Source organism: Bombina bombina, chromosome 4, assembly GCF_027579735.1.
Source record: "Bombina bombina isolate aBomBom1 chromosome 4, aBomBom1.pri, whole genome shotgun sequence".
Taxonomy (NCBI): Eukaryota; Metazoa; Chordata; class Amphibia; order Anura; family Bombinatoridae; genus Bombina; species Bombina bombina.
The window spans coordinates 722,663,384-722,677,526 of record NC_069502.1 but is presented as its reverse complement, the minus strand read 5'-3'; the positions used below and the strand labels follow the sequence as shown (position 1 = coordinate 722,677,526).

At 36.5% G+C, this 14,143-nt stretch overlaps 1 protein-coding gene across 1 annotated transcript in view; it reads left to right on the top strand.

The window, feature by feature from the left end:
• LOC128656779 (deleted in malignant brain tumors 1 protein-like) overlaps positions 1-14,143 on the top strand; it is a 269,497-nt gene that overhangs the window by 87,639 nt on the left and 167,715 nt on the right. Inside the window, 1 exon segment of the mRNA XM_053710923.1 lies at positions 9,896-9,925. Coding sequence (XP_053566898.1) covers positions 9,896-9,925 — 30 coding nt within the window.

Genomic DNA, 14,143 nt, shown 5'->3' with positions numbered 1-14,143 from the left:
CCGCTCCCAAAATCGCTGCCACTAATAAAAGTTATTAACCCCTATTCCACCGCTTCCCTACATTGCCACCACTATAATAAAGGTATTAACCCCTAAACCTCCGGCCTCCCACATCTCCGCCACTAAATAAACCTATTAACCCCTAAACCGCCGGCCCCCCACATCGCAAAACGCTAAATTCAACTATTAACCCCTAACCCTAACACCCCCCTAACTTTAAATTAAAATTACAATATAACTCTATTTAAATAAATAAAAACTTACCTGTGAAATAAATATAAACCTATCATTAAACTATAAATTAACTAACATAACTAATCTAATAAAGTAAAAAAAACTACCAATTAAAATATCTAAATTACAAATTTAAAAAAACCTAACACTAAAAAAAAAAAAAAAAAAATCTAAATTACAACTAAAAAAACTAATCCTATGGAAAATTTAAAAAATCTAAGTTTACCAAAAATAATTAAAACTAAAATCCCAAAAAATAAAAAACACTAAGATATAAAAAAAGAAACAAAATTATCAAAAATGAAAACAATTACACCTAATCTAATAGCCCTATAAAAATAAAAAAGCCCCCCCCCCAATAAAAACACCCCCTAGCCTACAAAAAACTACCAATAGTATTTAAAAGGGCATTTTGTAGGGCATTGCCCTAAAGAAATCAACAACCCCCCAAAATATAAAACCTAACTCTAAAAAAAAACCTAAGCTACCCATTGCCTCTAAAGAGGCATTTGTATGGGCATTGTCCTTAAAAGGGTATTTAGCTCTTTTTCAAAGCCCAAAGTCCTAATCTAAAAAAAAAAAAAAAACACCCACATTTTTAAAAAAAAAAACTAACACTAACCCCAGAATATCTACTCACGGGTCCTGAAGTCCGGACATCCATCTCCATCCAGACGGCGAGGTCTTCATCCAGGCGGCGAGGTCTTCATCCATCCCGGGGGTGTCTTCTATCTTCATCCCGCCGGTGCGGAGCGGAGCCATCCTGGAAGTCGAAGAAATCCTTCGTGGAGCATCCTCTTCATAGGGTCGCCGCCGTACACTGAAGTTGAATGCAAGGTAGCTGTTTTAAAATGGCATACCTTGCATTCCTTTTGGCTGATTTGATTCTTTCAATTCAAATCAGCCAATAGGATGAGAGATACTGAAATCCTATTGACTGTTCAAATCAGCGATATTGGGGAGCGGCGGATTAGGGGGTTAATATATTTAAATAGTGTTGGGGATGTGGGTGGGCGGCAGATTAGGGGTTAATAACTTTATTGAATAGTTGCAATGTGGTTGGGTGGCAGATTTGGGTTAATAGGTTTAATTTACTATTTGTGATGCGGGAGGGCGGTGGTTTAGGGGTTAATAGGTAGTTTATGGGTGTTAATGTACTTTGTAACATTTTAGCTTTAAGTTTTGTGAAACATTTTTGTTACACAAAATCCATAAATACTGCTCTCAGATGACGGTATGGATCGTGTCGGTATAGGCTGTAACGCAAGCATTTTAGCCTCACTGCACAACCTGTAATACCGGCACTATGGAAATCCCACGCAAAAACGTCATTTTTTTGAGTGCGAGATTGACGTTGCGTTACAAGCTAAAATGCTTGCGGTATATTTATACCGACACGACTCCCAATATTGCATTACTGCTTTTACACTAAAAGCCGCAACGCAAAATTTGTAATCTAGGTGATACAAAGCAAAAAAAAATACTTTTTATATGTTACTCCAAAAAACATATATCTAGGTTCTAAAGTAAGAAAATAATTCCATGTTGGAATAATCAAACACAGTACTTACAGTTTTCTGCTACTTGTAAATAAATAAATAAATAATTAATAACTATTCTGCATCCTTAACATATCTTCTGTCATATATGTAACAGATTCTTAACAGTACACTCCATCACAGACAGGCATTTTGCAAAGCAGAATAGCTTTTGTTCTATGAAATAGTGCTCACACAGAGTGCATGTTATCTATATGTCACAAATAGTGGATCCCTATGCCCAGCAATTGTGATACACAACTAAGGGGCTTCTGATCAATTTGTAGCAATAACAGCTGACAGAAATAAAAAACAGATTCCAGTTTCCGAAACTACTTGTTTAATGTAATTATAACCGTAAATGTGCAATTTAAATTTCCTATTGCCTGACTGTCTACAATAGTAATCACATATTTAACTCCAAGCTACATAAAGGACCTCTTCAGAGCAAGACTCTAGCATACAACGCCCCCCCCCAAAAAAAAACTATAAGAACCCATAAAACAATTTACGATGCAACATAAAATATAACACTCCACCAAATTGATTTTCCTTACCCTAATCCTACATTTACAGCATCTTTAATACCCAAGTCTGTAGGAAGTTCCCTAAACTATTTTCTTCAATGTAGCCTTCTCCTGTTTTGGATTCCATGATAATAAAGACAGCACTCCACAAGCTAATTTTCTTACCCTAATCCTTTACCTGCAGTTTCTTCCAAATTAAAATTCTTAAGAAGGTCCCTTAAATTGTCTTCCTCACTGTTATCTGGGTCTGAAATGGATTCCATCCTATCTAAAGAGGTTGATCATGATCCTTTCAAAATGTTTATTGAATGATTTATCTTCTACACAAATACCCATAGACTTTAATTATGATTTTCTGTAGAAAATCAATAGATATGTTTTTATGAAGGTAAGGGATTGACCCAATTGTGTTTTATACAAAATCTTTTACAAAATGTATCAAATGATTTATCTCCAAAAATACCCATAGGGGCATATTTATCAATGTGTGAGCGGACATGATACGAAGTAGCGTATCATATCCGCTGCACATCAATAAATGCTGATAGCATACACTGTCGGCATTTATCATTGCACCAGCAGTTCTTGTGAACTGCTGGTGCAATGCCGCCCCCTGCAGTGACAGTACAATATCAGTTACAGATGTGCATTCAGCTTTAGATTAATATAAATGTGTACAAATGTATGCTGATTCATTGAGCCATCAGATACATGAACAGCCAAATACATTATTAGATGAATTGGATAAAAAACAAATAATTGTTTGACCAAATCTATGTGTTAATTCATTCATGCCATTTGGGGCCAAAAAAGATGAAGGAAGGGGAGGCGCTATATTGTTTGGCTAATCAGTCCTTAGGGGAACTTATCTCTTGGGGTATGGAGTGCAGGGGTCATTAATTACTTCAACCTGCCAATACTATTTTAACTATAAGCTTTACAACCATAAGCAAGACTCAAACACCAGAATTCTACCAAGAGTATGCTGATGTATTTTCCGAAAGCAAGGTCGGGTGTTAACATCCTTACAGAGACTATGATTGATCAATACCCCTTCTCCCAGGTGCACCCATACAAAAAAAAATAGTTGCTCAAACAGTTTTCTTAATTCATATAGTTCAAGCTACATAGGGCACAATGATTATTTAAGGTGTCTCACCATTACTGGGTGTTCTCAAACTATTTAAGAAAGGCACATTTTAGCTTGGGGGCTGTTTGTGTCAATATGCAAGATCCTAGATATGAGTGAAAGACACATGCACCTAGATTACGAGTTTTGCGCTAAACAGGGTACAAAAAGAATGCAACAAATGTTATTTCACTCTTCATAGCGCTGCCATTGCGAGTTACTAAAAAGTCTCCTTGTACGTGCAATATGGAGGTGTTAAGCTCCATACCGCACAAAAGCCAAGGGCTACTTTGACGTGGTCATGCACGCTTTCCCCCATAAATATAATTTATGTAAGAACTTACCTGTTAAATTAATTTCTTTCAAATTGGCAAGAGTCCATGAGCTAGTGATGTATGGGATATACAATCCTACCAGGAGGGACAAAGTTTCCCAAACCTCAAAATGCCTATAAATACACCCATCTCCACACCCACAATTCAGTTTAACGAATAGCCAAGTAGTGGGGTGATAGAAAAAGGAGTAAAAAGCATAAAAAAAAGGAACTGGAAATATAATTGGGCTTTATACAAAAAAAACTTAACCACCATAAAAAGGGGGGATCTCATGGACTCTTGCCAATATGAAAGAAATTAATTTATCAGGTAAGTTCTTACATAAATTATGTTTTCTTTCATGTAATTGGAAATAGTACATGAGCTAGTGACGTATGGGATATTAATACCCAAGATGTGGAATTTCATAGAGAGTCACTATAGAGGGAGGGATAAAAATAAAAGCAGTCATTTTCCACTGAAAAAAATTAAATCCACATCCAAAAAAATAAGTTTTTTGAATAATTGAAAAGAAAAAAAATTAAAACATAAGCAGAGGAATCAACAGCTGCCTGAAAAACCTTTCTACCAAAAACTGCTTCCGAAGAGGCAAATACATCAAAACTTTAGAATTTAGTAAATGTATGCAAAGAAGACCAAGTTGTTGCTTTGCAAATCTGAACAACTGAAGCTTCATTCTTAAAAGCCCACGAAGTGGAAACTGATCTAGTAGAATGAGCTGTGATTCTCTGAGGTGGGGCCTGACCCGAATCCAAATAAGCCTGATGAATCAAAAGCTTTAACCAGGATGCCAAGGAAATGGCAGAAGCTTTCTGACCTTTCCTAGGACCAGAAAAGACAACAAATAGACTAGAAGTCTTCCTGAAATCTTTAGTAGCTTCAACATAATATTGCAAAGCTCTTACAACTTCCTGAGAATGTAAGGATCTCTCCAAAGAATTCTTAGGATTAGGACACAAAGAGGGAACAACAATTTCCCTATTAATGTTGTTAGAATTCACAACTTTAGGTAAAAATGTAAATGAAGTCTGCAAAACTGCCTTATCCTAATGGAATATCAGATAAGGAGACTCACAAGAAAGAGCAGATAATTCGGAAACTCTTCTAGCAGAAGAGAAAGCCAAAAGGAACAACACTTTCCAAGAAAGTAGTTTAATATCCAAAGAATGCATAGGCTCAAAAGGAGGAGCCTGTAAAGCCTTCAAAACCAAATTAATACTCCAAGGAGGAGAGATTGATTTAATGACAGGCTTGATACGGACCAAAGCCTGTACAAAACAGTGAATATCAGGAAGCTTAGCAATCTTTCTGTGAAATTAAACAGAAAACGCAGAGATGTGTCCCTTCAAGGAACTTGCAGACAAACCTTTATCCAAACCATCCAGAAGGAACTATAAAATTCTAGGAATTATAAAAGAATACAAGGAGAATTTATGAGAAGAACACCACAAAATATAAGTCTTCTAAACGCGATAATAAATCTTCCTAGAAATAGATTTACGAGCCTGTAACATAGTATTAATCACTGAGTTGGAGAAACCTCTATGACTAAGCACTAAGCGTTCAATTTCCATACCTTCAAATTTAATGATTTGAGATCCTGATGGAAAAACGGTCCTTGAGAAAGAAGGTCTGGTCCTAAAGGAAGTTGCCAAGGTTACTAACTGGACATCTGCACAAGATCCGCATACCAGAACCTGTGAGGCCATGCTGGTGCTACCAGAAACACAAATGATTGTTCCATGATGATCTTGGAGATCACTCTTGGAAGAAGAACTAGAGGCAGGAAGATATAAGCAGGTTGGTAAAACAAAGGAACTGCTAACGCATCCACTGACTCCACCTGAGGATTCCTGGACCTGGACAAGTACCTGGGAAGTTTCTTGTTTAGATTGTAAGGCATCAGATCTATTTCTGGAAGACCCCACATCTGAACAATCTGAAATAAACACATCTGGATGGAGAGACCACTCCCACGGATGTAAAGTCTGACGGCTGAAATAATCCGCTTCCCAATTGTCTACACCTGGAATATGTACCACAGAAATTAGACAAGAGCTGGATTCCACCCACGAAAGTATCCAAGATACTTCTTTCATAGCTAGGGGACTGTGAGTCCTACGCTGATGATTGACATATGCCACAGTTTTGATATTGTCTGACTTAAAACAAATGAATGGTTCTCTCTTCAACAGAGGCCAAACCTGAAGAGCCTTGAAAATAGCACAGAGTTCTAAAATATTTATTGGTAACCTTGCCTCCCCAACCTGAAAAACTTGCATCTGTTGTGATTACAGTCCAGGTTGGACGAACAAAAGAGGCCCCTTGAACTATACGATGGTGGTCTAACCACAAAGTCAGATAGAGTCAAACATTGAGATTTAAGGATATTAATTGTGATATCTTTGTAAAATCCCTGCACCATTGTTTCAGCATCCAAAGCTGGAGAGTTCTCATATGAAAATGAGCAAAGGGGATCACGTCCGATGCTGCAGTCATGAGACCTAAAACTTCCATGCACATAGCCATTGAAGGGAATGATTGAGACTGAAGGTTCCGACAAGCTGAAACCAATTATATTAGTCTCTTATCTGTTAGAGTCAGTCATGGACACTGAATCTATCTGGAAACCTAAAAAGGTGACCCTTGTCTGAGGAATCCAGAAACCTTTTGGTAAATTGATCTTCCAACCATGTCTTTGAAGAAACCACACTAGGTGATTTGTGTGAGATTCGGCAGAATGTAAAAACTGAGCTAGTACCAAGATATCGTCCAAATAAGGAAACACCACAATACCCTGTTCTCTGATTACAGAGAGTAGGGCACCGAGAACCTTTGAAAAGATTCTTGGAGCTGTCGCTAGGCCAAATAGAAGAGCGACAAATTGTTAATGCTTGCCTAGAAAAGAGAATCTCAGAAACCGATAGTGATCTGGATGAATCAGAATATGAAGGTATGCATCCTGTAAGCCTATCGTGGACATATAATGACCTTGCTGAACAAAAGGCAGAATAGTCCTTATAGTCACCATTTTGAAAGTTGAACCGAAATGGAACTGGTATGATTACCCCTGAAAGCTCTAGATCTAAAACACGCTTCAGAAAAGCCTGAGCCTTCACTGGGTTTGCTGGAACATGTGAGAGACAAAAAAATCTTCTCACAGGAGGTTCTACTCTGAATCCTATTTGATACTCTTGAGAGACAATACTCTGAATCCAATGATTTTGGACAGAATCTGCCAAAAAGTTTTGGAAAATGTTTAATCTGCCCCCCCCCCACCAGCTGAGCTGGAATGAAGGATGCACCATCATGCAGACTTGGGGGCTGGATTTTGTTTCTTAAAAGGCTTGGATTTATTCCAACTTGAAGAAGGTTTCCAATTGGAACCAGATTCTTTGGTAGAAGGATTTGGTTTCTGTTCCTTATTCTGTCAAAAAGAACAAACACGATTAGAAGCTTTAGTTTTACCCTTAGATCTTTTATCCTGAGGTAAAAAAAAACTCACTTCCCCCCAGTGACAGTTGAACTAATTGAATCCAACTGAGAACCAAATAAATTGTTATCTTGGAAAGAAAGAGATAGTAATCTAGACTTAGATACCATGTTAGCATTCCAATATTTGAGCCACAAAGCTCTTCTAGCTAAAATAGCATCACAGATAAAATGATTAGCATGTTGAAGCAAGCGAACAATGCTAGACAAATCAGGATCTGTTTCCTGTTGCTCTAAGGCTTTCAACCAGAAAGTTGATGCAGCTGCAACATTAGCCATAGAAATGGCAGGCCTGAGAAGATAGCCAGAATATAAATAAGCTTTCCTTAGATAAGATTCAAGTTTCCTATCTAAAGGATCCTTAAAATAAGTACTATCTTCCATAGGGAGTAGAGTAGAAATAGCCCCATCAACTTTGGGGATTTTTTCCCAAAACTCCAATCTGACTGCTGGCAAAGGATACAACTTTTTAAACCTAGAAGAAGTAATAAATGAAGTACCAGGCCTATTCCATTCCTTTGAAATCATATCAGAAATAGCAGCAGGAACTGGAAAAACCTCTGGAGTAACCACAGCAGGTTTATAAACAGAATTAAAATGTTTACTAGTTTTAGTATCAAGAGGACTAGTTTCCTCAATATCCAAAGTAATCAACACCTCTTTTAACAAGGAACGAATATACTCCATCTTAAAGAGATAAGTAGATTTGTCAGTGTCAATATCTGAGGTAGGATCTTCTGAATCAGATAGATCCTCATCAGATAGATCCTCATCCTCATATGATTGGCTCACCCATGTGCATTGCTATTTCTTCAACAGAGGATAGCTAAATAATGAAGCAAACTAGATAATAGAAGTAAATTGGAATGTTGTTTAAAATTGTATTCTCTACTTGAATCATGAAAGAAATGTTTGGGGTTTAATGTCCCTTTAAGTCTCTGCACAAACATTAACTTTTCTCCATCCTGAGACTTTTTAATCTTTAGCACTGACACCGGTTGTTTTGTGCTTAAATAAAGGACATTTTATCTTTTATCAGTCACTTGCATTTGTTTCTTTATATAATAGGCATCTACCATACCCCAGAGAGGGGAAGTCTATTATTATCTCTCCTTAAAGGTGATATTATACAACTGTAAAAGAAAGGATTCTACCTACACCATACAGATGAAATTCACCACTTAAAATTAAAAGTCACCATACTCCACAGAGGAGAAGCTCTTTTAAAAGGCACAAGAAATAAAGAAGCATTGAATCCCATAAGTACCTTACTCCAACTGGTCATGAAGTAAACACTGCTGGTGCAATGCCGCCCTCTGCAGATTCGTGGGCAATCGGCCACTAGAAGGGGGTGTCAATCAACTCGATTGTATTTGATCGGGTTTATTTCTGTCTGCGGCCTCAGAGCAGGCGGACAAGTTATGGAGCAGCGGTCTTTAAACCCCTGCTTCATAACTTCTGTTTCCGGTGAGCCTGAAGGCTCCCGGAAACAAGGGGTATCAAGCTCCATACGGAGCTTGATAAATATGCCCCTTAGAGTTGAATAATGATTTTCTGCTGAAAATCATTAGATATGTTTTTCTAAATAATTGGAATTCAATATGTTAGAAAAGGCTGAGATAATTTATGATAAACCAACAAACATTTGCATCACTTATCCTTAGAAGACTGTAAAGGTCAATCACAATCTTGTAGAAAAGTTTATCAAATGATTTATCTACAAAACTCCCAATAGTGTAGACTTTAATGGGGATTTTCTGTAGAAAGCCATTATATAAATATTCCTAAAGGATTGTGATCAAAATCTAGATTTGAAATTCATAAAATAGTAATGCAAATATTGAACAAAATGGCAACATTTTTATTACTTGAAAATATATTTTGAATGTATTCAAACTTTAATTTAATTATAGAATAAGGGGTTGACCACCTTCCCTTTACAGTTGAAAATTATTTGATATTTGTTTTCTAACAGATTGTGAAAAACCCCATTCTGTCTTCATTCTTCAATCCTGGGGGTTGATCACAATCTTTTAATAAAGTTTAGCTAATAAAATACAACAGAAAATGAATAATTTGATAAACTTTTTTTCATGATTGTCATCATCACTCTGTGTAGTTGATAACTTTAATTAATTAGGATTTTTAAAAAAATAAAAGGTTCCATTACAAGATACTACAGAGCAGGGCTAGGCTAATGAAGGAAATCACTGCTTGGCACCCTCATTGTTCAAGTAAGTAAATAATTTGATGAGATTTTCATTTTTAAAGGGTTTAGAATTTTTTAAGAGGACGATGGGTCTTTTAGGCTTTTTAGATGCTTATATTCATGTGTGTTTTTACTTGGATGTCATGTTAGGGCCTTACATACATGCTATTGGTTTAATAAAGTGAAGGCCAGTTTTGTAAGGTGTTAACTGAAATACAGGGAAAACATTGATAACTAAATAAAATAACTACTAGTGTTAATGCATAAGAAAGAAAACATTAGCAACCAAACCCGATGGGAAAGGCACAAGTTTTTGTTTTCTGTTATAAAGAAATAGCTAATTCTATTTATTTATTTATTTATTTATTATTTATAGGCAAACTCATGAGTGGAAATGTATTTTTATAATATTTAAATTTTATTATCTACAGGCCCACAAGGATCAACAACAACATCTACAGGTACCTTTTTTATTTTACGATAATAGGAAAATATAAATATGTCATAACAAGAAAATCAGTTTTTCTTTCATTTTGAGTAAACAAAAAAAATAACAAGAAACATGTTTTTATCAGTTTTTACTATAAGTGTGACATCTTTTAGGTCCCTATTAGAAATAGGATAGTGACAGTACAATAACAGTTACAGTTGTGCATTCAGGTTTAGATTAATATAAATGTGTCCAAATTGATGCTGATTCATTGAGTCATCAGATAGATGAACAGCCAAATACATTATTAGATGAATTGGATAAAAAATAAATGATTGTTTGACCAAATCTATGTGTTCATTCATTCATGCCATTTGGGGCCAAAAAAGATGAAGGAAGGGGAGGAGCTATATATATATATATCCTTTATACAAGACAACTGGTCAGACCTTTTACCATTGACAGACACTGGAAACAGATCGGGCAATTACTTATTCAAATTTCAGAACAATATCAGATACAAGCTAACTGAAGACTGCACATAACTCCCTCTCTCCACCCTTGAGATCAAGTCTGGCTTTCTACCAAGCATCTCCATCTTCAACAACCTTTAGCCAAAATGGGCCCACAGTTTATAGGTCCCTTTCAGGTCCATCGACGAGTGAGTACCATAGCCTACCATCTAGTTCTTCCAGCTTTATTTTACATTCACCCAGTCTTCCATGCCTCTTTACTTAAAGGGACACTAAACCCAAAAAATGTATTTCATGATTCAAGTAGAGAATACAATTTTAAAAAATATTCCAATTTACTTCTATTATCTAATTTGCTTCATTCTTCAGATATCCTTTGTTGAAGAAATTGCAATGCACATGGGAGAGCCAATCAAACGAGACATCTATGCGCAGCAACCAATGAGTAACAACTGAGCCTATCTAGATATGCTTTTCAGCAAAGTATATCAAGAGAATGAAGCAAATTAGATAATAGAATTAAATTAGAAAGTTGTTTAAAATTGCATGCTCTTTCTAAATCATGAAAGACATTTTTTGGGTTTCATGTCCCTTTAAGCCTGTTGTCATTAACACATTCACCAAAACTTCCAACCATTCAACACCTGTTATAATTAATGGACAGTCTGAATATGAAGTAGAGAGTATCTTGGATTTTAAAAGGAGAGGCAGAAGACTCCTATACCTTGTGCATTGGAAGGGCTACCCTATTACTGATAAATCTTGGGTTTATGCTTCTGATCTTCATGCACCCAGATTGGTTTCAGCATTCCATTGTCAATTCCCACAGAAACCATGATGAGTCCCCCAGAGGGGTCTATTAAGGAGGGGGCTCTTTCACAGTCAGACAGCTTCTTGCCTTTTGTCAGAGCGCATCCGGATTTGATTCTGGGACCTCCAGTCCATGGCTGTTTACCTATCCTTCTGAGCCATTGGAGGGTTTTGGGTCTGTCTGTGGATGACTGAATCCTAGCGTCTGCTCTGGCTGGCTCTCTAGCTCCACCTGCCTGCTATTTAGCAGCCTTTATAAGCAGTTTCCTGCCAATGCCCATGTATTGGATTTTTCCAGGGTGGGATCTCTTCTACAGCAAATTCCTTCTGTGTAGCAACCTCTTGCTTGAATTACTACTGCTTTACTTAATTGTGGTTTGGACTGCTGATTTGATTCATTGACCCTTGTTTCTTCTCTGACTACTCTCCTGTTTTGTGATTTTGGCTTGTTTATCATCCATAAAGTTTTTGACCATTATGCTTGAACTGACCACTCCTTCTGGACTGTGATTTGGTACGTTCTCTGCCAGCTTGTTGCCAATGCTTTTCTGACCAACTTTACTTGGCCTATTTTTACTGGTCACATTCTGGGTTAAACCCTCTGTGCTGGGACGCTGTGTTTTCATATTCACTTCCTAACCTGAGGTTTCCTTCCTTAATGGGCATTATCTCTTTAGGTCGTGATAGCTTTGTTGTGGTAGGAAGGATTGCAGTCAGAGAATATTAAAGTATGCCGAGTCCCAGTGAATCAAAATTCCCTGATATAGGGGAAAGATTGATACCTTAATGACATATCTCTCAATATGTTTTTGATGTATTTTGTGAAAACTATTTTTTTAACCCTTACACTTTATTTTAGGTCTCAATCTGTGATAAATATTCTAGCACAGCTTTAGGTTTGGTTTTACCACAACCTATAACTTTCAACTTGTAATACCAGTGCTATTTAGAGTAGTCACAATATCCATTGAAAGTACAGGTTATGCAAGAGCGATGTAGGCCGTGCTAACCCAAATGGGATTTACCATTGACTTGTAATTAAAAGTTGCACACAACACTTGTAATCTCAGCCATTGGCGGATTTGAGAAAGAGATGAAAATGTGCTATTGGGAAAGTGTTGAATCAAAAAAGCCCTTTAAAGATAGTGAAATAGCTGAAAAAGTCTCAGTCATTTGTGTTCAATCCCCTTGTATATTATAAGTATTCCTTGATATCTAGGCAAAATCTTCAACAAACAAAAAGAGAGGGGAGTAGTAGTTGTTCACTGTTTTCAAAAGCAACCATTATTCACCAAACAGGTGGCAACAGCTTGCCATACTCTTATATGTTTCCTGCCTTAGGGCACTTTCTCAGAAAATAATGCTATACTGCCATACAATGCCATAAACCAACAAGTGAGGCTATCACCCATACAAACTTTTTAATGAAGTAAATATAATTTAAATTAATAAAATTGTTTTAAAAGTGGTATGGTATATGGCAAGGTGTTTATATTCTGATGAAGGGGTGAACACCTGAAACGTCACTAAGGAATAAAATTTGGATAAGACTAGTACATGCACATATAAACACATATATACACAAGTACAGACATATAAATACAGCGTTGAGCCCTTCTCAGTCAAATACCTTGAAACATGCTATTTAAATTTAATGAATTTAATTTTAAATCGCCTAGATTTAGAGTTTTGCGGCCAAAGGGGTGCGTTAGCTACGCGTGCTTTTTTCTGGCCGCACCTTTTAAATACCGCTGGTATTTAGAGTTCACAGAATGGCTGCGTTAGGCTCCAAAAAAGGAGCGTAGAGCATATTTACCGCAACTTCAACTCTCGATACCAGCGGTGCTTACGGACGTGGCCAGCTTCAAAAACGTGCTCGTGCAGGATTCCCCCATAGAAAACAATGGGGCTGTTTGAGCTGAAAAAAAACCTAACACCTGCAAAAAAGCCGCGTTCAGCTCCTAACGCAGCCCCATTGTTTGCTATGGGGAAACACTTCCTACGTCTGCACCTAACACTCTAACATGTACCCCGAGTCTAAACACCCCTAACCTTACATTTATTAACCCCTAATCTGCCGCCCCCGCTATCGCTGACCCCTGCATATTATTTTTAACCCCTAATCTGCCGCTCCGTACACCCCCGCCACCTACATTATCCCTATGTACCCCTAATCTGCTGCCCTAACATCGCCGACCCCTATATTATATTTATTAACCGCTAATCTGCCGCCCCCAATGTCGTCTCCACCTAACTACACTTATTAACCCCTAATCTGCCGACCGGACCTGAGCGCTACTATAATAAATGTATTAACCCCTAAGCTGCCGACAGGAGCTCACCGCTACTCTAATAAATTTATTAACCCATAAAGCTAATTCTAACTTTAACCCTAACACCCCCCTAAATTAAATATAATTTAAATCTAACGAAATAAATTAACTCTTATTTAAAGCTAAATACTTACCTGTAAAATAAACCCTAATATAGCTACAATATAAATTATAATTATATTATAGCTATTTTAGGATTTATATTTATTTTACAGGTAACTTTGTATTTATTTTAACCAGGTACAATAGCTATTAAATAGTTAATAACTATTTAATAGTTACCTAGTTAAAATAATTACAAAATTACCTGTAAAATAAATCCTAACCTAAGTTACAATTCAACCTAACACTACACTATCAATAAATAAATTAAATAAACTACCTACAATTATCTACAATTAAACCTAACACTACACTATCAATAAATAAATTAAATACAATTCCTACAAATAAATACAATTAAATAAACTAACTAAAGTACAAAAAATAAAAAAGAACTAAGTTACAAAAGATAAAAAAATATTTACAAACATTAGAAAAAAATTACAACAATTTGAAACTAATTACACCTACTCTAAGCCCCCTAATAAAATAACAAAGACCCCCAAAATAAAAAAATGCCCTACCCTATTC